The sequence below is a fragment of the Takifugu rubripes genome, chromosome 7, assembly GCF_901000725.2.
Source record: "Takifugu rubripes chromosome 7, fTakRub1.2, whole genome shotgun sequence".
Taxonomy (NCBI): Eukaryota; Metazoa; Chordata; class Actinopteri; order Tetraodontiformes; family Tetraodontidae; genus Takifugu; species Takifugu rubripes.
In genome coordinates this window covers 430,793-456,921 of record NC_042291.1, presented here as the reverse complement: position 1 = coordinate 456,921, position 26,129 = coordinate 430,793, and the positions used below count along the sequence as shown (strand labels likewise).

At 39.7% G+C, this 26,129-nt stretch overlaps 2 protein-coding genes across 5 annotated transcripts; one reads left to right on the top strand and one right to left on the bottom strand.

The window, feature by feature from the left end:
- Window positions 1-50: 50 nt before the first annotated feature.
- LOC101078278 (sodium channel subunit beta-1) lies at window positions 51-4,385 on the bottom strand. Its single transcript, XM_011618215.2, has 5 exons — window positions 4,120-4,385; window positions 1,701-1,873; window positions 1,332-1,566; window positions 1,084-1,243; window positions 51-910 (listed from the first exon to the last, which is right to left on the bottom strand). The coding sequence occupies exons 1-5, from the start codon at window positions 4,160-4,162 to the stop codon at window positions 892-894; spliced, it is 630 nt and encodes a 209-aa protein (XP_011616517.1). The 5' UTR covers window positions 4,163-4,385; the 3' UTR covers window positions 51-891.
- Window positions 4,386-6,445: 2,060 nt separating this feature from the next.
- Window positions 6,446-26,035, top strand: gramd1a (GRAM domain containing 1A). 4 transcript variants are annotated; one of them, XM_029838417.1, is made up of 21 exons: window positions 6,446-7,001; window positions 8,616-9,515; window positions 12,873-13,086; window positions 14,521-14,541; window positions 15,209-15,293; window positions 15,398-15,501; window positions 15,800-15,895; window positions 16,190-16,270; window positions 16,590-16,708; window positions 17,526-17,832; window positions 18,504-18,660; window positions 18,996-19,142; window positions 19,452-19,573; window positions 20,140-20,282; window positions 21,639-21,742; window positions 22,007-22,216; window positions 22,432-22,516; window positions 23,034-23,045; window positions 23,677-23,784; window positions 24,251-24,371; window positions 24,476-26,035. In XM_029838417.1, the coding sequence occupies exons 2-21, from the start codon at window positions 9,094-9,096 to the stop codon at window positions 24,575-24,577; spliced, it is 2,760 nt and encodes a 919-aa protein (XP_029694277.1). In that variant the 5' UTR covers window positions 6,446-7,001; window positions 8,616-9,093; the 3' UTR covers window positions 24,578-26,035. The 4 variants fall into 4 exon arrangements, with proteins under 4 accessions (XP_029694277.1, XP_011616514.2, XP_029694278.1 ...); XM_011618212.2 differs by lacking the exon at window positions 23,034-23,045 and having other exon boundaries at window positions 6,512-7,001; XM_029838418.1 differs by lacking the exon at window positions 8,616-9,515 and having other exon boundaries at window positions 6,517-7,001.
- Window positions 26,036-26,129: the final 94 nt, after the last annotated feature.

The window sequence follows — 26,129 nt, the reverse complement described above, 5'->3', positions numbered from 1 at the left end:
AATAGAGGTGCAGGTTCTCCAGAGTGAGATATAACGTAGTTTCCAGTAGGTTTGTCAACACATTTAATGAAACCAGAAGGTTACATGGCAAGGTCATTTTTTATGAGTCAGTGTTATGTCTGCTGTAGGGAATTATATAGTGTCAGATGTGCAAGTGACATTAAAACAAGAAATAAAAATTCTATGAAAGCATCATTGTCCAAAGAATTTTACAAATGTAATTGAAATAGAATTTTCAGCTGTTTCATCGTTTTCATGACAATGTTAAGAGTGTTTTTCTTTTCCTGCAAGATTCAGGAGAACAATGACTCTTTTTAGACTAAAGATAATGAGGCCGTTCTCCTCAAGTTGGGCTGAGTTACAGTCACCTCCAAATGTCCTTTATTGTTTGGTCTTGCCTGTGTTTATAAAGATCCATTAAACCACTAGGAAATATAGTTTAGATATGTTTGCGGAATTTATACTTAAAACACAGGTTAAATTGTATTTTTATAAAAATAAAACTATTCAGATCATACTGTAGTTACTCAAAGAAATATTTTAAGTTTTTATATCATTTCAGCAGACAAAACATTTCTGACAGTAATTTCTGTATACAAGATGTAATTTATCAATGATAAATAGCACCAGATATCCAGACTGTTAGTGTAGTTAATGTGTAAAAAATTACACAAAAGAAGATGGGAAAAACTTGTGTAAATGAAAGTAAAACATACAGTTTTAAACATGACTTGAAAGATAACGCGTGTGTGTGTGTGTGTGTGTGTGTGTGTGTGTGTGTGTGTGTGTGTGTGTGTGTGTTAGAAGAATATATACAGGACTTGCGTTGAATTTTTTTTCATCTTTGGACTTCATGCGTGGTGGAAAAACAAACATGAACATGATCTTGGCTCAGTTGTCTTCTAAAACCCTGAAGACAACGAGCAGAGTTAAAGCAACAGAAAAAAATAACATAAATCCAATAAAAATGTACTTCTGTATATGTACATAGGATTTTTTTTTTTAATTCCTCTGTTAATACACTGAAAAATCTCAGAACTTAAAGGGTCATTATGGTCTGTTTCTATTGGACATGCCACTCACTCTGCCTGAAGCTTGAGAGCTTTGCGTGCCTCCTGATCTTCGTACTCCTTAGACGTTTTCTTGTAGCAGTGAACCAGAATCGCAACAAGCCACAGCTGCAGAGTCACAATCAGCACATACATCATAATCTCTGAGACCACTGTTGTGAGCTCTGGGTGGGCTGTAGGGAAAGAAACACTGTAGCAACATTTTCAAAATCCCCTCTGGATCCAGCATGTGCTGCTTTTAGTATAGATATCCACACTGACCTTCAGCCACCACATTGAGTTCCACCTGCTTCTCCACAGTGACGTGTTCATCATCCCGAGGTAGGTGAAGGGTGCGCTGGATGGTGCAGCGGTACGTCCCTATATCATTGTATGTGATATTGTGAATGTAAATGGATGCTGTCTGCACATCGCGGTCTGGTGTGCCATGCCACTCCAGACGGTTACTGAAGTTTTTGTGGAGGATCTCAGCACTGGGATGGTCATAGTGGAAAATCTGAGATGATAAAAGAAATTAACCATAAATGTTTTTGGCAATTAAAGGAGGACATGAATGACTATCAAGAATTAGAATTTGGCAGAAGCGCTGATGCCCTTTCATAGCAAAAGAAATGACTTTGAAGCACTCACATGCATAAAATCCTCTTCTCCCAGCGGTCTAAAATGCCAGTCTACTGTGGCCTGAGCAGACACCTCTTCTCTACGTTTGCAGGAGATGCAACCCAGCCGGAATCCTTCTCCCACCACAGCTTCAGTCAGGGAGTCCACCTCCGCGCAGCCACCTTGGCACTGAGATACTGAATCTGGGGAAAGCAATATGAGATGAGATGGGAAAAATAGTGGAATTTCTCCTATAGTGTGATTTCTCCTATAATTCAATTCAATTTTATTTAGATGGCACTGAGAGAAACTTTCAGTGAGTCCTTTTTCTGCCCAAACTGGTGGCAGTGTAATGAGGACAATTCTGGGAATGAAGCAGCTCCTGTCAGCTCCTGAGTTTGATGTCTAAGGACCTTGTTGAACTAGTCTTGAGAAATATATTGAAATTTGCTAGAGGCTTCTCAGAGAATTATTCAGATGTCTGGACAGCAATAGTCCAGCCAAAAAGTAATTAATTTACATGCTGACTTAATGTGTTGTTGATCTGGAGTTTTTATATGCAAGTTAAAAGACAGTCTGGTCAGTGATTACTTCAAGATTCTTCACAGACTAGAGGTTAAAGGGATTCAATCCAGAGAATTGATGTGTTTAGATAAACTATTCCTGAGGTGTTTAGGACCAAACACTGACTTCAGTTTTATCTGAATTCAGAAGGACATTTGAGGTCATCCAAGACTTGACGTCTTTAAGACAAGCCTGGAGTTTCACTGATTGCTCCTCTTTCATCTGAGTTTCATTAGCAAAGCAATGAATTCCATGCTAGAGAATAATACACCGACTGGTCAAAAGAGCTTCCTATTGGATAATTACTGCATGGGCAATTATCTTGCAGCTGGCATCAGGCTGTTTAACCCCAATTGATGCAACAAGCACCTTCTCATTTTTCAACCTGAAAGACAACATCCTGTGGTCATCAAGGTCTTGGTGAAAAATGAATGCAACACAGGACGGATATAAATCCTGTGACACCTCAGAAGCTGAAACAGTACCACAATGAATGTGTGCAATAATCAAAGCTAAAGGTGGTCAAACGAAATATTTCAATATACAGTTTCAGACAGTTTTTTTTTGTCGGTGGCAACTTTTTTTGGATGGCAATGTATTTCCAAATGGAAGCATGTACAAAGTGACAGTGTTTGGTCCAGTATAGCACCTTCTGGGACTCCAAGGGATCCAGCTCCCTGTCCAGGTGCAGGAGGCTGACTCCATATCTACTTTTAAGATTAGACTTAAACCCTTCTTCTTTGAGAATGCCGATAGTTAGTAATTTGGCAGCTACAGTCATTAGTGTGAATACAAAAAGGCAGCACTGAAGACAAGCAGAAACAGTATAGAAACCAGTCCACTGTCTTAAACAACTAGACGATCATATGTAACTTAAACAGATGCTGTTTCAATACCATGATTCAGTCTAAAACCTGACAGAAACATTTCACTCCTCTGAGGATGGACAGGTAATTGTGCCACCACCACCTTTTCAAGAATTTTTAAATTTAACCTCCACTACTGTCCTAAAGATCGATGTAGACTTGTAATGTGCTGGCTGTGGATCAAGTGAAGGTTCTTTTAGGAATGATCTGTTTACTGTAACCTTGCAGACCAGAGTTACACAACCTTTTGCTAAAGAAAAAACGAATCTGCCAACAGAACTGCCACTCAAGGGGAAGATGTCCTTGTAAGTAAGGATGTGTGTTGGGATGTGGTCTGTAATACGTTTCATTTTATTGGAGTAGAAGCTTATAAAATCACCATTACTAAGAGTAGACCATATATATGGGGACCATATATAGTCAGCATGGCAACAGTGCTGAAAATAGATCCGATATTGTTCTTATTTCTCTAATTGGAGAAGAAAAATACACATTACAGAGTGTATTCTTATAAGGTATGAGACTATACCTTCAGGCTAGATGGTAGCCTTCTATTTTGAACTAATACCACTATCCTACCAACCCTTGTGCCTTTTGTGTCCGTGACTTGACATCTTCTTCCTCAGCGAAAATCAAGGGTGGTAAGTAATAAGGCAACGAGAGGGTCAACCTCAGCTGGTTTTAAGTGACTGCCGCCTGTACAGACACATCACTGTCCATGGGTTAACAGATGAATCGCTTATTTAAACTTAGCAGGCTCTGATGGGACACCGACAAATTTTGTCTGAAATAATGTGATAAATGCACTCTTAAGATTTTCCTTGTTTCAGGTCCTCACAATATTTGCTTTATCTGTTTTGAGCACCAAGTCAGACCAAATCATTATGATTTTTTTAAAAATAGGCCAATAAACCAAATATAGATTCACAGACCCGTCAATCAAGCTTGATATTAAAGTGAAAGTACAGTACTTTCAATCGATAGGAAAACATAAGTTACATGAAAGGTTTAAAACTTACCAAACAGTCTCAAGATAACCAAAAGAGTTAGGAGGATTATCATTCCTGCTGATTAAAATATAGCCAGTCCCAGGACACCTAAATATTTCACTTCAATAGAAAAAGGCTGTCGTGGCTATTCTTTAAAGTGTCCCTTTACCCCTAATACTCCTACCATTTAAAAAAAAAAAACATGCCTGGAAGACCCCCGACCCCAAAAAACTCTATCTCTTTCTTTGCCGTACTTTAAAATCTCCCTTGCAGTCCTGTGAGACTTAAAGCCAGCTACTATATTTAGAGCTTGTGAATCTAGAGAGCTGGATGTTGTTGAAGCCAGCGGGAAACTTGAGCTAATGAGACACAATCAAGACCTTAAATTGCCCCAAGCAAAGCTTGATGTCATATAGTGTTGCTATAACTTAATACACATATTTAAATAATGTTTCTGGGGTTTGTGTAGTGGTGCATTATTATATATATATGTAAAAGCAGCTTTATTTATATTCATCCTTTATTATCTAAAGGGGATAGCAAGTCTGGCATGCAAAACCATTTCTGGTGTGTTTTGTTAGGCAAAGCATTTCATGCAAACACATGCATAGACCCGCATGCAAGCTTGTTTGTTTCAGTGCAAACTATGCTTTGGGGGGATGGCAAAACAATATTTTCTGATAATCCTTACAATTTAAAAGACAGCTATAGGGTGTTGAATGTGGCAAAAGTTTGATCTTTAATTCAAGGTGACTTCAGTACAGATGAAAACAAGTCTTGATCCTTCATCCAATGAAGCATTCGGCAAACAGTCACTGGTTTTCTCTCAAAATAAGCGCAGTGAAGTCAAGGTTGAATGAACAGACAGATATTGAAAGCTATAGTTTGCATGTTGATGACAGCAACATATGTCAATGAGTTGTTCCGTCCAATGCTGTATATATATTACCAATGGCTAGTTGTGTATAAATTCATCCTTCTTTAAAAATGAACCAAAAGCTATATTTAAGTCAGCTCAAGGTGTAAGAATCATGGATGGACTTTGTGAATCCAAATGCCACCAGATTACTCACTGAAGCTAAAAACTGCACAATAACTTATAATTTACGTGTTATTCTCATTAAGTTAGCACTTTTTTATGTGGTATTGACAAGGATTCCTTGTTTCTAAAGGCAAAAAAAGATTTTGCTTGCTTAAGACAGGGTCAGAGAGAAGCCTTGGGACAAGTGTATCAGAAAGGGGTAACTTCAAGGAAATGTTGACATATGATAAACCTGTGTGTTCATTTTGTATCAGGCTGTACCTTTCTTGCCCTGCACATGCATGCACAGTACAAGCGACACTCCTCTTTTGTCACTATGATGTTTTTTTTATTTTTATTTTTAGTACAGATCATGTTTCCAGTCTTAATTTCACCTTGTTGAGATGGACAGACACAGTTTGCTACAACTCGGGGCAGGGTCTTGTTCTGCTGGCAAATACAAACTGGATCTTGGGTTCTGATTGGACATGGAATAAGGGAAGGATGTGATACGGAGAAGGAAAAGACAGAAGACAGACAGCATTGGATCCAATTCAACTTCTGGAGACTTCAGAATTGCTCAATTAGTCTGATGCTTTTCAAATTGAAAGGAGCAATTGCTGAAGATTGCAATTCATTAAATTAAAAGGTAAAAGCACTGTTTCTGTATATTCATATATCTTATTATGAGGGCATCTCATTATTTTTACGATGAGCTGTATTGTATGGACCTTTATCTAAATTGGTAACTAGAAAATAAGCTAGTGAGTAATCTTACCCTGTTTGTTTGTTATTTATCTATCCCTTCACAAGGTGACCTGCGCGTGGCTCACACTGTCCTGTATGGTAGGTGGCATCAGACCATGTGTAACTATGGTTCTGCAGCAAGGAATTGGTAAGACGCTTTTTAAAATAAATAAGACGCAAGGGGTCGCAATGATTCCACACTAGTCGGTGTTGAAAAAGGTTTCTCTTTAAGTTTACTCTGAAACTGTGCCAAATCTGCAGACTTTCTTTGGGCTTCCGTTCATTACATACCGAGGCGATTTTATTGTAGGATATACGTAGTTTAAATGTGGAAATATAAAGGTTTGCTTTATTTCACTTTGAAATAAATCGCCCAGAGGTTAAAGAAAAACAAACAAAAAACAGATACATCCCGGGATGTATGAGGAATGCAGGATTATAAACTACAGTAGGTGCAACTGCAGTTTATTTCATTTTCCTCTGCCATATCCTCCGAACAGTTATTTTCCGGACTGTACCATAAAGTTTTTAAAAGGGGTGCTCAACATATTTCTTCGGGCAGCTTTTATAACATACGAAAAATAATGTGATTTGCAATTTATAAAATTTAACTAGCTACAGTAAAATTAATGTATACACGTCTGTGTTGCTAGATGCAGAGAAAATATCATTCCGAAATCTTCTGTAACTATACCACCCTAACTCTGGACTTCCTCGCCCGACTGCCTGACTTCATCATGTTTCCCTTTTCGACCAAAAAAAAAGTGTTGAAGTGTGAACCAAACACTTTAGCATAAAGCTAACATTCGTGATCAGGTTAAAGAATGTGGCGACATTTGGCCGACCTGCACATTTAGGAAGAATGGAACACGAACTTTTCCCTCTGAGAATCAAAGACCACTAGCCAGATAGTTACCCTTGTCAGCTTTTTGGAGTTAGGGAGGTAACTTCGTGAGAGAAACCTGTTTTGCTAGATAAAGGCTAACTGACTGCTGTCACAGGCAGATCCGATTTTTTCGCCACTAAGAATGTTGATGTGTTCCTGTGAAAAGGTGGATTTTAACCTCACATCTCCCACCATCGCCCGGCTTGTTTTCGAGGCCGAGCAAGATAACAGAAACGGGGGGAACTCGTCCAATGGGAGGTAGGTGCCCCATCTTTGGTCAAGTTTTGTGATCTTGTCACCCAGCTCACGTCTGCTATATGATGGCGATACGCGTGATTTATCCGCAAATGTACCTAGAAGCCAACTTAAGTACGCTTCGTCCATGTTTTTGTTAAATAAGGTCTTCCTTAAGGTGCTTCCTAAACTGGAGTTTCTACTTGATGTGTTAAAAGTGGCCCATTTGCGGATCACAGATAAAGTTTTTCTCTTTTCTCCAAAACGTTTCGAAAGGTCAAACCAATGTAGGGCGTATGGGGACAAGAGTCTTTGCCAATATTGTTCTTGTTCAAACCGATTTCGGCACAAAAATGTCAATGGTGCTTACACCTTTAGGGAGCCGAGTAGTTGTGATCAATGTCTTAAACATATTCTTTTAACAAGCGGTACGATATTGCTCTACATAAGGGTAATACTTTTCTTTTTTCTTGAAAAGGCAAAGCAATAAGATGGATTTTCAATGAATGAACTTTACATTCAAACTCTACATTCAGATATGACCATAGCCTTGTCAGTACTGTTGGCATCAGACAGGATTTCCATTTGGTTAAAATGTTCCTTTTATTATTTGTGACTACAAAGTCAGAGAAATGGCCACATTTCAAAAAGTAAATGTGATTTTATTTTGGTGTTTTTTTTTTTTGGGGGGGGGGGGGGGGGGTGTTGTTCTTTTTGTATCTTCCAATATAACTGTCAACCAGCTTGTGTGCCTGGCATATTTACATCGTTACAGAATTTGAACACATTAGAAAGGTATTTTGTTGTAACATTTGTATTGTTACTCAAAATCTAAAAGGAGCCCCAAAATTAATGAAACATGGGTTTGGTAGAGTATTTATTTGTTGCGCCAATGCTCCATGGTTTAAAGTGTTGGAAAGCCTGATTTTACCCTTTTTTCAAGTGGTTCTACATTAGTAAGGAGCAATAATTTGTGGGATGAGCAGCAAAGCTGAGTATGTGCCCATGAAATATTCACCAAATCTCCTCTGTCAGAACGAAACGGCTAATCCTAGTGTTGCTGTGGACCCCAGGTACGGCACCTGTACCCCCCCCCCCCCCCCCCCCCTTCCCCCCTTCCCTCCTCTGAATCGGCTCGGGCAGGACTCTTTGTGACTGAATGACCAACACAACCACTTTAGCTTACTTGGGATGAATGCTTGATGTCATCCTACAACAGTGGCTAGCCTGGTGGTGTTTGTTCCCAATTTAGCCATTCAAACAAGAGTCAATGACAGAGTGAGCTATTTAGCATTTTTTCATGGTTGCTACCCACAAATGACATTCCTGCCAAATGTGGCCCTACAAAGGAGTAAAATGGAGAAGTAAAATGTGTCTTGATGCTGTCAACGGGGCGCAGTTATATTTTTGTTCAGTTATTTAAAGCTATCTTAAAATAAATTAACTGTAAACTGCAAATATTGTCAGTGAATAATAATCACTGTTAGAGTATATTCTCATAGCCACAGAGCTGAGTCTGTAGTCATAATTTTAGATTTTCAGTGATTTGTTCTTAATAAAAAGTAAATAAAACGTTTTAACAATGACTAGTAGGAAGAAATTTGAATGCAAAGTTTCTGCTCTTTTCTTATTCCACAGGCAGCTACTTTCAGACACAGATATGTCCTTGTCTGAGGCATCATTCATTGTAAAGACGACCCTCATAATACAAGTGATCTCATCAAACCTGCCACTACCAGCAGAATGGAACTATGCTGAAGAAAAACGTGTGAAAGAACAGTGTCAGAAGTTTAGAGAAGAAATCCTGAAAATCGATAGGACTTTTTTTTTTTTACGGAGAGCTGGAAAATGATTGCACGAGGAACATAAATCCCTCTAACTTTATGACTCACTCATGATTTTAAATTGTAAAGGAACACCCACACCGCTGTAACTTTTAGGAGAAATTCCTTTAATCAACAAGACAATCAAATCTTACAAGAATTCTAAATTCTGAAAGAGTCACTGTCTTCAAAGACAAAGACACTGTCTTCAAAGACTGTCTTCAAAGAAGCAACTCGCTCTTATCGTGCTCTGTAATTCACTATTTAAACCCTGGAAAGGTGAAATTGTGGCTATGTTCACTCCTGTGGAAGGACCTGGTATTACTCCTGCTCAGCCTATCTGTGTGCCAACACTGACTTTCTTACCACCATCCTCAGAGACAGAGTCCTGGTCCGGCTCGTCGAGCCCCAAACTGTCCCGTTCCATCCACCGTAGCAGGAACCGGACCAAAAAACAAAATGAGAAAGAGCAGGGCTACCCTCCTCCGCAACAATGGGTTAAAAAGGCACAAATTGTAATGGGGGCATCGAGCCCTTTGCTCTCCCAGTCCATGGCCTGTGACATGGAGGGTCAAGAGCAAGGTCAGGACAGCTTTTCACAGGACCTGCTCCTGCCACCCTCTCACTCCTGGTCCCGTAGTCCTTCACCTCGCAGAGGGTCCCGTTGGTCCCTCAGGAGCCTGCTCAGCAGAGATTCTGACTGGGAGAGCTGCAGGTTAGTGAGCTGGGTTAATTCCCACGTTAAAAATGTAGTTCATTATATCGTTTGGTGAGCACATCCTAATAAAGTGCTTTTTAACATTTAATTTCATCATGACCAATATTATTTCACTCAACTGAATTAATTAAAGACCTTTCACACTGTTTACACCTTATCATTACACATATTTTGTAAGATGATCTCAAATAATCTTTTTTTGCCACATTAATATAACTTGGCAATACTAATGCGGCCTATGTAATTGTCAACAGTGAACAACATAAGACCTTTCTGGCCACAAATTAAGAGACAGACCTCCTTGATTCATGATATTACCCCCATTTATCACTCCTCTGAAGCATGACATCACCTCCAGCCAATTGAGGAGTGCACTTAGTCTGATGATGTGATGTGAGTCCAATCAGGACATTCTGAGCCTCACTGCAGTGGGGACAAGAGGGTGTGATTCTGCCTTTACTACATAACTATTGTATCCCTGTAGTCTTTGAAAATTTACCCTAATAATCTCAAATATTTTGAACTTTTGATGTAAATTTGGCATTTTACAGTGTTATGTCAGTGATGAACTGCTCTCGGGCATAGTTTAAATCCGGTTTTTCCTCTTTATTCTTCTGTTTGTCTCTGTAAAAGGTACTTTTGTTTAGTAAGTCTGTTCAGTGAAAGACCACAAAGTTTATTTACCCCAAAATGTCATATTTCATACAATAAGCACTGTATTTGTATTTTTTTTAAAAAAATGTTTCACTCATTTATTAACTGATATTTATTTTTGTTGCTTGAGAAAAAAGTTGCTTAAAGGATTCCAGGCACTCATTTTACAGTATGGTTTTTGTGTGTAATAAGATAAGATAAAACTTTATTGATCCCACATTGGGGAAATTCACATGTTACAGACGTAGCCAGTGGTGTACAACACTAAAAGAAAAACTATTATGTTATGTACATTATGTACATTATATACAGTCATATACATATGTTGATTAATGAAACTTGTTGCCCATTTAATTCAGTTTTTGAGTATCTTGGAGGGAATAATGTCTTGTCAAAGGCTAATATTTTCTACCATTGCAGAACCAATGGTAGAAGATTAATGACACATGAATATTACAGTTGTTTTGGTGTCAAATGCCATTTTTCTTGACCCTTTCTCAGGTTTCATCTCAGGCCATGAAACACAAATACACACGAGCAATTGGTGAACCTCAGGAAAGCAGATTACAGCAAGTGAAAGAGAATAGTGAAGAAATGGGTCTAGCTCAGCCCAGACTGGATTATGATGTTGGTTTAATCCAGAGGGATGGGCAGAGATTGTAGGATAAACTCTGGGCGATGGTCAGTTGGATGCACTGCAGGCAGCAATGCTCATATAATACATTACAACTCTTGCATTTTAGGTAAACCTGATACTGTAAAACGATCAATCATTTTATTCTACACGTTCACATTGCTTGTTTCAAGATGTGATTTTCTAAATGGGTTCCCAGTCCACCCAATAAGAACGTATTGGTACTTTTGGCACATGGCATTTGACATATAGGACAACAGTTTAAATTATAGACAACATCGTATGCGCCTGTCATCGAAACATTTGGTTTGAGGCTGGTTTTAATAATGTCTGGTTCAAGACACCGAGTTGTAACCAATGTCAGTGTCACCCGACTGTAAAAAGGAAAAGGCCCTGGCTGTGGTTCCGCCTCCCCCCCGTCACCACCCCCACCCCCACCCCCACTTCTGCTTGCAAAGGGGATTACGGATAAACACTCTAGGCCGTGACCGAGTCCTGCTAGCGGGATATGCTGCGCTGCAGCGGTCCGTCCGCTAACTTGGCTGGTTAACTAGCTATGCGCTCCCGGGACACTGACCTCGATGGGAAAACAATCACCGACCGATGGCGGCGAGTGTCCTCCTCAGGGCTCAGCCAAGACGGCAAACTAAGTGCCCGGCACTTGATGGCGCCTGGCTTTAGCCTCGCAGGAACACCGGTTCCATATTGATGCTACAGCGGACAGCAACGCGCTTGCGGGTTTTTTTGAATATCTGGATCTCAAAGACCTCATGACATGTTCGAGTAAGTGACTTTCCGAAGGTCCCATCCCGGGAGTAGCATAGCCAACCCGCCTTTAATGGTTACATGATGGCTCGTTGGATTGTGATCCGACGAGGCACGGCTGGCTCGCCACATCAATGGAGCGGGCGCCGCGCTTTATCTGAACAATAGTCAAACAAACACAGACTGAGATTGGGTCATTTATCAGATGGTTAGCCATGTGTTGGTTTTGTGCCTGCTGGTGATCTCTGTCGACAGCGCCGTGTGACCGGAGCCACCCTAACCCCTCCATCCAGCCTCCATCCCTGTACGCCCTCGCGTTACTCGGCTTTAACGAGCCGTGTAACTACGACGGTATCCCCCTTTAATACTGCTAAACGAGCTGTGGGGAATTAGATGTTTTGATTAGCCGCTGTGCTGACTGCAGATTCCCCAAGTTTGGTTGGATAGCAGAGATTTGTGCTAGCCACGAATGGGGTTGTAAACACATGTTGACACAGACTCATAATTCAGCCACCTGGTCGCGGTGGCAGGCTGAATGCAGTTGCTGTTTGTCCCGTTTCCCTTCAATTAAATATTGTAGAAATCCTTCCCTATCACCGTGGCTCTCAATGACTGCATTAAATCCTTTCTGTGTCTAGCATCTATCTGACCTTCACATACACACACACACACACAGCGGGCAAGAGCGTCACCTTTTGGTAGTTTGGGACCAAATTAAATGGTCCTAGTTGGGAACTGGGCAAAAATGTATTTGTGTATGTTTAGGACACTCAGTCAAACAATTGTAAATGAAAAGACTGCTATTTTTCGTGTTTGATTGATGGTGATAGTGTGAATAGTGATAACATTTGTTGGTAATGATGGGTAATGTATCCAGTTCCCCTAGGCTGTATTCCTGCTCCTTGGCATAATCTCCTCTCCAGCCTTCATACTTACTACTCAAATTTGCTAATGACAAACTGGTTTATTTGTCCAATCTTATTTTTAGGTTACCTCTGCATGCTTGATGTTATAATTTTTTTATTTATTTTAATTCCCAAACATTTGATTTCAGTACCCATTTTGGTCATGGCTGTATTTATATAACCCCTTTTGAGCCATTTTGGACCACTCAAAGTGCTTGGCATCCAAAGACACTGCAACAGAAGCTGTTTTGGGTTAGGTGTCAGAAACTTAAACACATAGCATGCAGTGCTCTGGGCCTGGGATCAAACCAACAACTTTGGTATCACTGGAGTGACCACTCTGCATGATTCAAAATAAAAATGTTGTTCTGACATATTTATTTTGTTGACCTCCAGCACAGCCAGTAACTCACCGCGCAGTACCCCTGGGAGCTCTCCCTCCCTGCGTCGCAGGGTCCTTGGGGGAAGCAGGGCCAGTGAGAGCGAGGTAGCGGGAGAGAAGAGCAGTGGAGGAGGTTGTTCGGATAGTCCTCTTCCCTCTATACCCTCTGCCTCATCCCTTTCATCTGCTTACCCACTTGCTGCTCGCCACTTCACCCGCAATGCCAAGGTAACTGTTGAAGAGTAACTAAACCTCAAGGTTTTAGCTGACATGCATTCAAGAAAATGCCTGATTATGCCTGACACGCCCAGCCACTCTCCAACAGCCCCCCTACCCCATCACTACCACTACAACCGTCACACACACAAAGGCACACACAAAGTAATTGCAGAAAACACACAATGGCACATGCTAGCTAATATGCTGAGGATGAGCGACTGTCAGCTGGAAACCAAAGCAACCAGAAAAAAAAAACTACATTGCTGACCTGTTGTGGCCACTAGCTTACAAATACTAAAAGAACTAAACTACCGCTACATTCTAAGGCTAACCTGCTAACTAGTGAATAACAACTACAACATGGAAAACTACACAAGATAGCTGTCTACAATTAAGCATTGCCTATTTTGTGCTAATGATATTACCGTACATATTTACCTTATTTTATTCACAATTTTCTCAATCTATCCTACTCATTACTTCGTAGAGTCGCCAGGTGTTAGTTTATATGGGAGGGGCAGGTTGAACCGTGGTGGTTTGTGAGGAACACTGCCTCCAAACGCTCCTCCACCTCAGTCTCAGCCAATAGTAAAATGTGACTGTTTTAGCAGGTTTCTACCCATAGAAGGCAGTCACTTACATTTTTTACAACGAAATACACCGAATTGATATATGTACTTAAAATTTCAAGATATTGATGGCAATTAATGAGCAACAAGACTTCACACCTCAATAGGTTCAGTTTTCGGGTGTAGTTACTCTTTAAATGTGTTATGTTTGCCAGTTATTCCGGAACATTCTACTGACAACAGCAGTATATGTTGTGATGGAAAGAAGTTGGTTCTGGGCTTTAGTAATCAGTTTTGAAATTTTCAAGGCTATGTTGTAAGTCAATTTAAAACATTTCTCTTCAGTTCTAAATGAATTCAAGCTAGATACTTTCCCAGTTGTGCTGGACTTTCAGTTTCATTATTACACCACTATAATTGTGTGAAGTGGCTAAATAGAAGCTTGTTAATCTAAACCAGGGGCTGTACCCTACATTTATTGGAATAAATATATTTCATAGACACTTTCCCCTGAACCCTCAGCAACTCCAACAGTAAGTTGTGTTTTAATGTTTAAAGCTGCTCTTGCAGTGGTGATGAAATGACAATTATAAAAGGTAACCTGCTGATGAGGGTGTCTGATGACCTCTGATGGCTGTGTAAAATAATATCTACACTTTTAATGAATGTTGTCAGGATGTGGTTGACCTGATCCTGCCTTAGTGTTTCAGGGTTCTTTATGTGAAAGAGGGAAAGGAATATTTCACTGCTGTTGAAAACTAGTTGGGCCGAGAGATTTTTAAAAATCCACCAAAACATTTTTTTTCTTGCAACATTCTGTGGAAATGTTTGAGCAACATCCTCTGTCGAATAACCTTTTTTTTTGTCTTTACAGAAAATGCAGAGTTGGTACAATGTAAGTAAACATGAACAATGTGTCATTAAGCATTTTCACCCGAGGAGCTTTATTTTAATAATGTTTGTTTTTTCCTCCCATATGGGTGGAACTTGCTCCTTTAAGTAGCATGTATTTAAGCAGGAATGCTGTGTTTCAATCCCCTTTAAAAGGCCCTAAGATAAAATAGGAGGACTTTCCCCTGGGTCTGGCCAGCACAGACAATCTCACTGACTGTAAAAACTGCTGTCAGCAAATGTAGGAGCGGTGTCATTAGTTGAGAATAGCAGCTAACTGGAATTTTGAAAATGCCTGTTGGCTGGGGAGACAACATGGTAGGGATGCACTGTTACTAGGCTTTAACATTTTTATAGAGCGTTTTGTGTAAATGACTGCAGTATAATAAAGCTGGTAAGTGTTTAATGTTCCATCGTTGATATAAAAGGCCATCATGTTTCTGCATTAAATAGTAATGTTGCTCCTTTCCTTTGAAATGCCACCATGTCATTCTAACTTTGCTCCAGGTATTACGTTTGCAAGATTGTTACGCTTATGACAGCTCTTCTTATACCGTATTTCTTCATTCCTTTGGTAAAATTATTGTTAATTGGAGATGTCAACTTTTAATGTTTTAATGTAATTTATTTTTTCACAGAACAGCATTTTGTCTTATCCGCTTTACCCTCAGGTACTCAGCCCTACCTACAAACAGCGGAACGAGGAATTTCGTAGACTCTTTAAGAAACTTCCTGACACAGAACGACTTATAGTGGGTGAGTTAAGTATATTTAAACTTATGATGGCTTAAATATGTTTGTTGAAATCCCGAATCACACACTATACACCTAAATGAAATATTTTCCGCTTGAATTTTCAGACTACTCCTGTGCCCTGCAGAAAGACATCCTTCTTCAGGGCCGGATTTATCTGTCAGAGAATTGGCTTTGTTTCTACAGTAATATATTCCGCTGGGAAACCACTGTAAGTTTCACATTCTCTGTCTACATAATCACCTTTTCATGCTCAGACCCTTGCTAATTGTTAACTGGTTTGTCTTGCCTGTGACTTGTATATTGCATTAATATAAATGTGTGAATATAATCAATATGCATGTCTCAGAAAATGTCACAATTATCAGAGTTATATGTGACATGCTTGAACCCACTGAATAGCATTATTGTGTATCCAAAATGTAAAATATTCCATTTAATACACTATATACAGTGTGTTATTGAAAACTAAGGACTTATTTAGTATTAACTGTACCCTGTCTTTTAAGATTACCATCCTGCTGAAAGATGTAACCTCAATGACTAAGGAGAAGACAGCCAAGCTCATCCCCAATGCCATACAGATCAGCACAGACAATGAGAAGGTCTGCATGGTTCCTGCTTTAGCATCAGTGCATGTCCCACTTATTGGATTAAGTATAATAAACAGTTGTGGTTAATACTAACAATTCTTATTATTCGTATCAACTTTGATTGGTATTATAGTTGTAATGGTTGTTGTTATTACTGGGTGGGTGAGTGGTGGATTGTGGTGAGAGGTGGGGGACATCTAGACTTTAGAGGAATCGCTAGCTCATTATCAGTAGTTTTAGCTTCTGTAACAGTGACTATGTGTTTTTGAAACTCACGCCTTTTTTTATTTTTCTTTACCTGCTCAGCATTTTTTCACATCGTTTGGAGCAAGAGATCGCAGCTTCATGATGATCTTCCGTTTGTGGCAAAATGCACTCTTGGACAAGGTACAGACTCATACACTGACTGTTGCCAGTCAAGCTGTCAAGATCTGGCAGAACCAGAAATGTTAATTTTAGTTATTTTTTTAAAGTTATTTGTCAGCGTGATAATAATAAACTCTGTAAATGTCATTTTCAGCTAAATGAGCAGTATGATTTCTCTTATACAGTTTATCTGGGTACAGTGAATCTGTTGTAGTGCTAATGCTGATTTTGTGTGTCTGTGTGTGTGTATATGTGTGTGTATGTGTGTATATATACCACCTTTATATGTATTTGCATTTATTATACTTATACATAGTTTTGCATTGATTGTTCTTTTCAGTCATTGTCCCCCAAAGAGCTCTGGCACATTGTACACCAGTGTTATGGCACTGAGCTGGGGCTGACTAGTGAAGATGATGACTATGTCTCTCCTACTGCTGAACACATGAACGGCTTACTGTGAGTACTCATTTAATATAAATAATAATAATAATATATGATCGGGTTCATGCTATTTGAGCAGGTTATAGACCTAATGTACTTTTGCTTGTACGGTATTATAAAAACCGTATCAGTCTAAAAGTAAGGGTGTAATTGGTAGGATTGTTTTTTGCCATTTTCAAAATGTATCTTATTTGAAACATAAACTTTATGTATATCACAACCAAATCTTGTGTGTGACAGTTAAACTTATTTCCAAACATTTTCTGAGACACTTAAAACAGGAAATATATCATAATGGTAGCCTCTGGACACCTGGACTGGATCTGGTTTTTGGTTGATTTTGGTGTTTTGACAAAGCTGAATATCTTTTCAGGTATTTCCAGATTCCACCTTTTTATTTGCTCCTGACTGGACTATACATTTTATCCTTAAATAACATTCTTTTGAAGTGAACTCCAATGGATCTAAGTGACTTTTTCAAATTGTTCAAATCAATAGATGAGTGGTTCTGGTAAATAATGAGCATGTTATACTTTATGTCACACGTTTAACTTGACTAAAAATGCTAGCAATTACGGCAATAAAATTAATTAAAGTTCATTTTTGAACCTACAGTTTTCCAGGATAGCACAATTACAATCTCAATAACTACAGACACTCATTCATAACATCAGAGAAAAATAAGTTTAATGGATTTAATGGATTATTGTAAATATTGTGTCTGAAAATATACATGATGTACAGTATTTCAACTTTCATAATCATGTGAACACACCAAATCCTATCCATTGCTTCTATCTATTCCATTTATTTTTACTTCTTTTTTCTGAAGGCCAGGTGACGAGTCGGTGTCTGTTACAGACCTCTTGGACTTCAGTGCAGTTTCAGTGTCCTCCACAGGCAGCTCTCTCCCGGCCCTTGTGCCCTGCAGCCCACCTACCCTTCCTTTAACTGCCAATCTCGGAGGCTCCTCTCCACCGCCCTCCGCCTCCTCTTTGCCCTTAGAGGTGCCTTCCTCATCTGGTTGCAGACTCATCTCTGACCCTGTTGAACCTAGTTTGACCAGCACCTACAGTTCACTATCTTCCACAAGCGTTCTTGCCTCTTCCTCTGCTCCAGCCTCTGCTACTGCCTCCTTTGTGAGTAATCATTTTTATTTGCTCAGTCGGGCTCAGTCCTGAAACCTCAGGCTCACAGACCAACAGTACTGTGTGTTATTCATGTTTAAATGATCTGGGACAAATCCTGCAACTAAAGATTAAGAGAACTGAAGCCTCAAACTTCAACACTTTTCTAGCCTTTTGTAATCTATTCCAACCAGCTTATATAAGGCAAGTAATACTGATTATGCAACACATGTACAGACATGAGACATTTTCTTCATTTTGATGTTTAAGCAGTTTTAATAGTTAGAATTTGTCTCTCATTGTAATGAAGTGTTTTCTGTTTTTGTATTATGTGTCCTTAGGCTAAAGACCCGTAAAAACCCAATACAGTTGTGTCAAATTTAAAGAATGCAATACTGAAATAACCTATTTGTAATCAAACACAAAAGTCACTTTAGTTAAAAAAAATAAAATAGAAAAAAGCTGCCTGTAATCTTAGAACGGTAAGCATAAAATTGAATAAAGCAGAGAATGTTGACTCAATCAGATTTAGTAGTTATATTGGTGTCTGTTGAGGACACATCAGCACTGTGTCATTTCGCTGAAGCCTCTTTCCTCTCGAGTCATATGACAGTGAGGTGATATCCCTACAACCCTCAAGCCGTTTGTCATCTGCGTTGCTCTTTTTTCTCTTGCTTTATCAGAATCTGGAAGAGGGTTACAGCCTGTCCGAGTCAGCCAATCAAACAATGCCATCTCCACCCCCCAGTCTTGGAAACCTCTCCACATTGGACATCACCAACGATGATGATCTACCCACAGACCCCAGCAACTCCTCAGACACGCAGGAAGAGAGTGGATGTAAGCAGACTCTCACCATGTTTCCTTGCTCCATTACGTACTCGTTTGCACTTACAACAAATAGAAATCAAAGTTTGTAAGGCAAGGTCTTAGAGTATTAGGGCTCCCATGAGGTGAAAAAATAAAACGAGGTAGATTTTTTTTTTTTTCATTATACCATTTGAGGAAAAAAGCTACACCAGAAAAAGATTTTTTTTTTAATATTGCACAGAAATGTGTGTGTATATTATATTGTTTTAATTGTTTAGTTATTTTGCTTGAATTGTTTGTGCAGAATATGGAATGAGAGAATTTCTGAAAGCAAATAAACGGATTTTTGGTTTACTAAATTCTAGGTGAAGTCGAGTCCTTTTGTTTGGACCTGAGTGGTCGACTGCACATCAACACTGCTGTTCGCATGAGTGTGGACAAACTGCATGACCTTCTCTTCTCTGTTGACACACACTTCATCCAGCATCTCTTCTCCCAGCGACATTTCACCGGTCAGTGGAGTTTATTCTGTCTTGCTCTTTTCTTTTGCTGGTATTTTATACCCGCTAAATTCACTGTGTGCTTTGAATAGTTTTGTATAGTATTTGACCGGTGGGTACCCTAGTTGGAGGCCCAGTAAGCTTGGGAACATTGTTGAAGTTTAATTGGGGCGTTTCCTTTTCTTTTATTTAATGGGCTATGGACCACCCCCCCTCCCCTTTCTTTCTCTCCTTTCTCTCTCATTCTCAGCTGTCCCTTCTCTCTTTAAAGCTTTTCTCGTGTTTTCTCCTGATTTGCATCTGTTCTCATTTTACTTTCAGACCTGTCTGTGGGTGAATGGCAACAGGATAGTAGCAGTGGAAATACTACCCGTGTTCTAAGCTACACCATCGCCCTCAACAATCCCCTTGGCCCTAAGACTGCCTCTGTGGTGGAGACGCAGGTGCTGACTCTGATTTTATTTACTTAATTCAGTCTTTTTGCATGTGGGTTTTGTGGATATTCAGAGGCAGGTTTGTGCTTTTAGTGTCCATCTTTTCAGTCCAAAGTAGTCTGGTGATTTCAATAAGAAAAAAAACAGATCTTGATGTGGACTCAAAATGAATTTTCTTAATATAGTTAATCGCATCTTTTCTGGTATTTTTGTGGCGAGTAAAAAAGGTTGTGTAGGTTGTGTGTTTTTGCGACCACGAGGTCACTATACAGTAAGACTCTTGTTGTGGTGGTTTCCCGTTTGTGTGCCTCATGTAAAATGGAGCGTGAAGATTACCTTTATTCTGTAAACAATTTTTTAACATACACTTCAGAGAAAAGTGTAAAAACATGCCTAATATCTCACCTCCAGCCATGTGAGACCCAATATTGTGGAGTGGAGATCCATATGGTGATCCATGTTCCACTGAAGCAACAATTATTGAACCCCTGAGTGTAAAATATGTTTGCGAACATGGAATTCACAGATATGCAGGAAAAGAGACGACTTGATGGAAATTTTCTTCCTGATTACAGATGCTACACAAGAGCAGTGCCAGGGGCGAGTGCTACGTGGTGGACTCTGAAGTCATCACTTCAGGAATCCCATATCAGGACTACTTCTTCACTGTCCACAGATACTGCCTCACCTCTATCAACAAGCACAAGAGCCGCCTCAGGTAGGCTTAGTCAAGTACCTGAGGTTTTATTGGACCAGAAAGTCACTCGTTGGGCCACAGTCTAACTAGCTGCTCTTTAATGTTTCCCAGCATGTACATTGAAAATAAATGCATGAAATATTTGAATCATTTTGGTGTTTTAACATTACCTGTTGAGATTCCTTTTTATTTTTTAAAAACACAAACAGGGGTCACCTGACTTAAACCGAGTGCCCACTTTCTATGAATGATTTTCTATGAATGATTTTGTTTGGTAGCAACTCCAATATTGGCCTGCGTTTACATGTGACATTCAAAACCCTTGAAAACAAAAATATCCCAAACTGCAAAAACAGCTCCTGGCTGCTGTTCGGTTTACCTTTTTCCTCTTGTTATTCTGGTAAACATCACTGTTTAAACATTTATATTTGACCTGGTGATGCAGTCAACATTTTCAAATATTAGTTTTAAACACAGTTCTTCTGTCGGTATTTGAGGTTCAATTTGGGTTTGTAACAAAAGCATATTGAACAAAGAATCAAGAGAAGAAACCTATTTCATTCAAGTATAGGCTCATCTCCCTGCTCTTCCACAATAAATACAACACTACTGAATTTGTTTATTTGGAGCATTTCCTCATTCATTTCTCATCAATAATATTGATCAGTTTTTTAAAAAAGGTTCAGGTGTGTCACTATTAATCATCATATAGAAGGTCTTTATTATAACATGGCTTAAATTAAATTTGATATATCTATAATACATCTATATAAAATATATAGATAAAAAGAACTATAAAATTAATATTTCAATTACCATCAAGGTAAAATGTGTCAAGTGAGAAAGCTACCAAGATTATAAAACTGATTGCGCAGACTAGTATCCAATCCGCTAATCAGCAGTAACACAACCATCATTCTGTTGTGGTCCAGAACCTGAGCCACCTGAAGCACGGCTGTTGAGCCGTGTTCAGATGCACCTCCAAAAGCCACTTCCTACACAATTTTCAATCTTGTAGAGATATTTCATCAAATAAACAAGCAAATGACTTAGAATGTATAATTAGATATTGGGAAAATTGATCAAAGTGATGTCACAAGTCAACATTTTCCTAATATTGCAATTCTGCCATTTAAATTTGGCACATTGATACTCTACAGCTGAATCAATTGTCTTTTCCTGGATTAAAGCAGTAGACAGCCATATATTTTAGAAATTACAGGCACTTAGGTCACCCACTTTAATGCTTGCTTTTGTCATATGGAATATATATTTCTGTATTATTACACTAATGATGTTGATTACAGTGGATATTCACTTTTGGGTAAAGGTGGTGGTTTTCATTTAGATTTTCAAAATGTTCCTTTTCTTTTCCAGAGTTTCCTCAGATATTTGCTACAGGAAGCAGCCGTGGAGCCTTGTGAAAGCATTGATAGAAAAAAATACCTGGAGCGGGATCGAGGAGTACTACAGACATATGGGTGAGCCATGTGCTTGGCCTGTGTGGAACTCTGAATACGTATGCATGGATGGTGGAAACCAAGTTCATGTTTTCCACAGACTCTGTGTCCTCAAAACAGAGAGTTATGTGTTGTGTTTAGTTCTGTTGGAGATGATGTGGCCTTTCCTTCTACATGTTCTCTGAATGACTGACTTTATAGTTTAAGAGTGTGCCTCCGGACTGCATTTGAGCGTGGCCTACGGCACCAGGCTAGGCTGGCTGACCCCATCTGTCATCCTTACAGAGAATGAACTGCTGCAAAATGAAGTCTTGACGGTCACCACAGGCGAAGCCGCGGTCTCGGGCTCAAAGTCACCACCCTCCCTGCGTCGTCGCAAACGTACCTGTTCTCGCCGACAGGGCGAGAAGGAGAAAGAGAGAGAGGTGGGAGGCATGGGCAGTGGAGAGCGAGCAGACAGGGGAGTCAGAGAGCAGAGGGACAGGAGAGAAGGCAGTAAGTCAGCCTGGAAACAGCTTTGTTGTTGTGTTTATACTGCTTCCCTGTATATATACCAAGTACTTAGCCTTATTTTGTCATTTAAAATAATTATTATTTATTATCTGTAATTATTAATCACCTGGAATGAAACTGTAATTACATTACAGTTTACAATTTAATTGAGTCCTTTAGGTGGCTGTAAGAGGAACCAACTGTGTTTTTCTTCCCAGGTGAGACCTACCTGAAACTTGGGGAGCGTTCCCGCGGCGGCGGACAGAACAACATATCTACCATCCTCCTCATAGTCAGCTTCATGTAGGTAGAGTTGAAGTGTGTCTGTTTAGTGCAGTGTGGCTTTAAGCTGCTGCAGAGCCACTCTATCCCTTCTCCCTAAAGGCATTTTGGATTCAATTAGGTCTAGTGTTGTGCAATGTATTGTTCAGTGATCAGATGATTCTCTCATGATTGCATGGCGTCTCACACACAGAAAGCTATATAGAACAGAAATAGGGCTAGAAAGGGGATTATGCAACTTAACAACTGACTGTATTTATATTAAAACTAATGTTAAATAAATGCTTGTGTTCCTGCATGCGACTCACACATCTCAAGTTGAACATTATAGTAAGCCCTGGATGATCGGGATAGATTTTGTAACCTAATTCAACTTTTAATCACCATTTTGCTTTCTTTGGTATATTTCATCTGGATGTTCCTTTGGTTCAGACACACTTCATGGTGATTTTCTACACAAACCAGCCACACGGTGCTTGTCTTGCCTGTATATTTATCTTTTTTCCCCCTTTCCTTTCTGCACTACTCTTGTGATTAGGATCTGCATCAGGTTGGTATGACTTTCATTTATATGGCTGAATGATTTATCTTTTGAAAGTGAGGAAAATCCACCCTTTGGTACTTTAAAAATCTTTTCCTTTAAGTTCTATTTCAAATTTGCAAACTGGAACAATCGCATGTATTTTACAGGCATTTCCAGAATGTCATATCCCTTTAAATATCTTTCACACTTGTACTTTATCTTCACATGTTCATTATTACAACTGTAAAAATCAGATATAAATTTTAGTAGCATATGTATTCAACCTGGAAATATCACCTCCCATTTTCTGTAAGAGACATGAAGAAAGAATGTAAAAGCTGAAATCACCAAATCAAAGTATTTCAGTCATCCCGCTGTGGTTTTTGTCAAGAAACTGGCCTTTATGCAACTTGTCGCATCCTGTTAGTTAAGTAACAGCAATGAAAATCTAATGAAATATCCTGGCCATGGGTGTAAAATGTAAAAGTTGCTTGTACCACAATCATTTGTGTCAGGGTGGAGTTTTTACTGTTTTCAACTTGCATTGTTCTTTTTTAAGTGAAAATGCATTCTAAGAATTGTTCTGTAATTGTATTGTACCGCATGTGTCCAGTGTGTAGTTTACACTCTTTTTTTTTTTTTCTTCTATGCTTACTAGCCTGGTGGTGCTGGTTGCACTTAACATGCTGCTGTTCTACAAGCTGTATACTCTGGAAAGAGCAGCCCATACACTGGAAACCTGGCACTCCTTCTCTGTTGCTGACAGGTAAACCCGTCTATGTGCTGCACCTCTGGTTACATGTAGAAACTGATTTTTGTGCTTAATAACTGCATTTATCAAATAAATAAGTGACGCCTATGGAAAGTTTCACACAAATCTAAAATAGTTCCCACTAGTTTCCTTCATTTTATATTGCCTTCTTATCATGTAATATTATCTTACTCTTTGGAGGGGATGCTGGTAGCTGGAGAGGTGCCAGGACACCTTAAGAGCACTGCCTAAATGCCCATGAGCAAGGCATCAAAACCCCAAATGCTTTCATAGGCCCCTGTGATGAGCTGCAACTTAAAGACAGGCTTTTTCTGACTTTAAATAATTAAGGAGCCACACACACACACACACACAAAGGAAATTGTGTTTAAGAGCCCTGCCGATCATTGGTGTTCAGATACAGATGATGTTTTCTCCCTGTTCCTCCTTCAACCAACATCTCCTCTTTTTTTCCTGTCAGTCCTTTGCCTCAAACAGCTGCGGAGTGGGCTCAGGTTCTGCAGCTTCAGAGGCAGTTTCATCAGGCTCAGCTCAGCAAATGGCAGCAGATACTGCAGTCCTCTGTAACACTCCTTGACCAGGTGGGTGTTTATTTTCAATGGCCACGCTACCAGTGCCTGTTCACACATGCCTGCTAATGTAATGGCTTATTGTCTTCTCATATCCCTCATTCTTTACATATCAGATGAAGCAGTCTTTAGAGAAGCTCCACAGTGGTATCGGGGTCCCCGAGTTACAGCACGATGCTCCTGATGAGCCCCCTGCAGAGACCCAAGCCGAGGATTGAGTGTCTTCTGGTCAGCTCTCACCTCCGCTGTTTCCAAGCTGGTCAACTTAGACAAACACCACCTTTGCTCCTTTTTTCTCCTTTGCAACTGACACAGACTGGGGGGAATTCTAAGTTGTGGATTTGAAGGACCACAGCAATAATGAATCTAAAGTTGGACCTCAGCTATTGTATAGGTACTGTGTAAGGACAGTCCACTGGTGGGCCTTTTCTTCACTGTTGAAAATCAACCTCATGTCACACTCATGGCCAACATTACATTGGTAAATTTAAAGGGATCAAGCGTTTGTGTCAAATGTTTCAAGAGAAGGCTTGCTGTTAGCAACAGCAGGCAAATATAAGCTTCCAAAATGGCCAGAGGTAGGACCCTTTTTGTCAGGACTTTCCAGGAGCTGAGCTCTTGAAAGGCCTGTCAGTCCTGGAGAAGAAACACTTCAGTATTAGCCCCCTGAGCTTCATCCTGGTTTTTAAATGTCAGCTAAACCCTCGAGGTGAAGCCCAAAAACCTCACTCCTCCCACCCAAATGTAGGTTTTATCGTTTCCGCCGTCGGCGTGTGGAGTTCTGTGTGAAGACAGTCAGCGCTTAACGTCTACAGGCTGTTACAGTATTATCACAATCGGCTCCGGCTGGAGCCATATCCTGCTCTGAAGAAGTCCGTTGGTTGAATGCTCTGATTTACTGTTGCAGTCTGGACCAGGTGGGACTTGGAAAAAGGGTTATTGTCAGAGCAGCAATTGCACCACAGTGACTCTAGTTCTATTCTGAATGTTGTAGTATATAAGATGTAGTATATAAGAATAGAGGCAGTGGAAAAAAGATCGACTGATGTGTGCGTGTGAGCTTAGATTTTTCATATGTAAAATTTCCATATTTTGGAAGCTACTGTTTTCATATGTTCATGTCAGACAGAAGCAGACCAGAACATCTGTCTCGATTAGGTTAGATCCACATTTAGAACAAAAGAACCTAAAACTGGGCTGTGTTTCAAATGAAGAAGAGCATCTAGAAGTTTGTAGGCCCAGCAGAAGAAGAAAAGGGAAAAATCTTTTTGGTGTACCCACTTGTATTTGCTTTTTATTGTCCATGATTTTGCTGTCTGTCAATTTTCAGGCCACAGTCCACTTCATGCTGGTCCTGTGGTGTCAGCACATGTCATCTGTGTGTTCCCCTCTTTTCATCTATATCATTCAACTACACTCGCACTTTTAGCTTTTTCTTTCTTTCCTGTTCTTCACCCTCTCTCCCTCCCTCCCTCTCTCTATCTTTCTGCCCCCCTCATTATTGGAAGCATGTGGGCCATGCTGTGCATGACCATACACAAATTGAAGATGTAATTTGATATTTATTTAGGAAATGTGACTTATAAAGAAAGACATTGTTGATGAGCGGGGGGGTGAGAATGTACTTTACAGGTGTGATTGTACACCATGTCATAAAGAGTACTGGGAAGAAAGGACTCATTTCTAAGTCTGTTTTTTGTTGTTTGTCGTTTCTTGAGTTATCAATCATTTCATTGCAGATTGCTATAGAATCCTGGTTTTCTTTGTGAA

Coding starts and splice junctions, on each gene's coding strand:
- LOC101078278 (XM_011618215.2), bottom strand. CDS start 4,162: ATGATAATCCTCCTAACTCTTTTGGTTATCTTGAGACTGTTTG. Junction 1,874..4,119: donor GGTTATCTTGAGACTGTTTG/GTAAGTTTTAAA, acceptor TGCTTTCCCCAG/ATTCAGTATCTCAGTGCCAA. Junction 1,244..1,331: donor ACTCAATGTGGTGGCTGAAG/GTCAGTGTGGAT, acceptor CTTTCCCTACAG/CCCACCCAGAGCTCACAACA.
- gramd1a (XM_029838417.1), top strand. CDS start 9,094: ATGTTCACTCCTGTGGAAGGACCTGGTATTACTCCTGCTCAGCCTATC. Junction 14,542..15,208: donor AAATGCAGAGTTGGTACAAT/GTAAGTAAACAT, acceptor CTTTACCCTCAG/GTACTCAGCCCTACCTACAA. Junction 18,661..18,995: donor CACGCAGGAAGAGAGTGGAT/GTAAGCAGACTC, acceptor ACTAAATTCTAG/GTGAAGTCGAGTCCTTTTGT.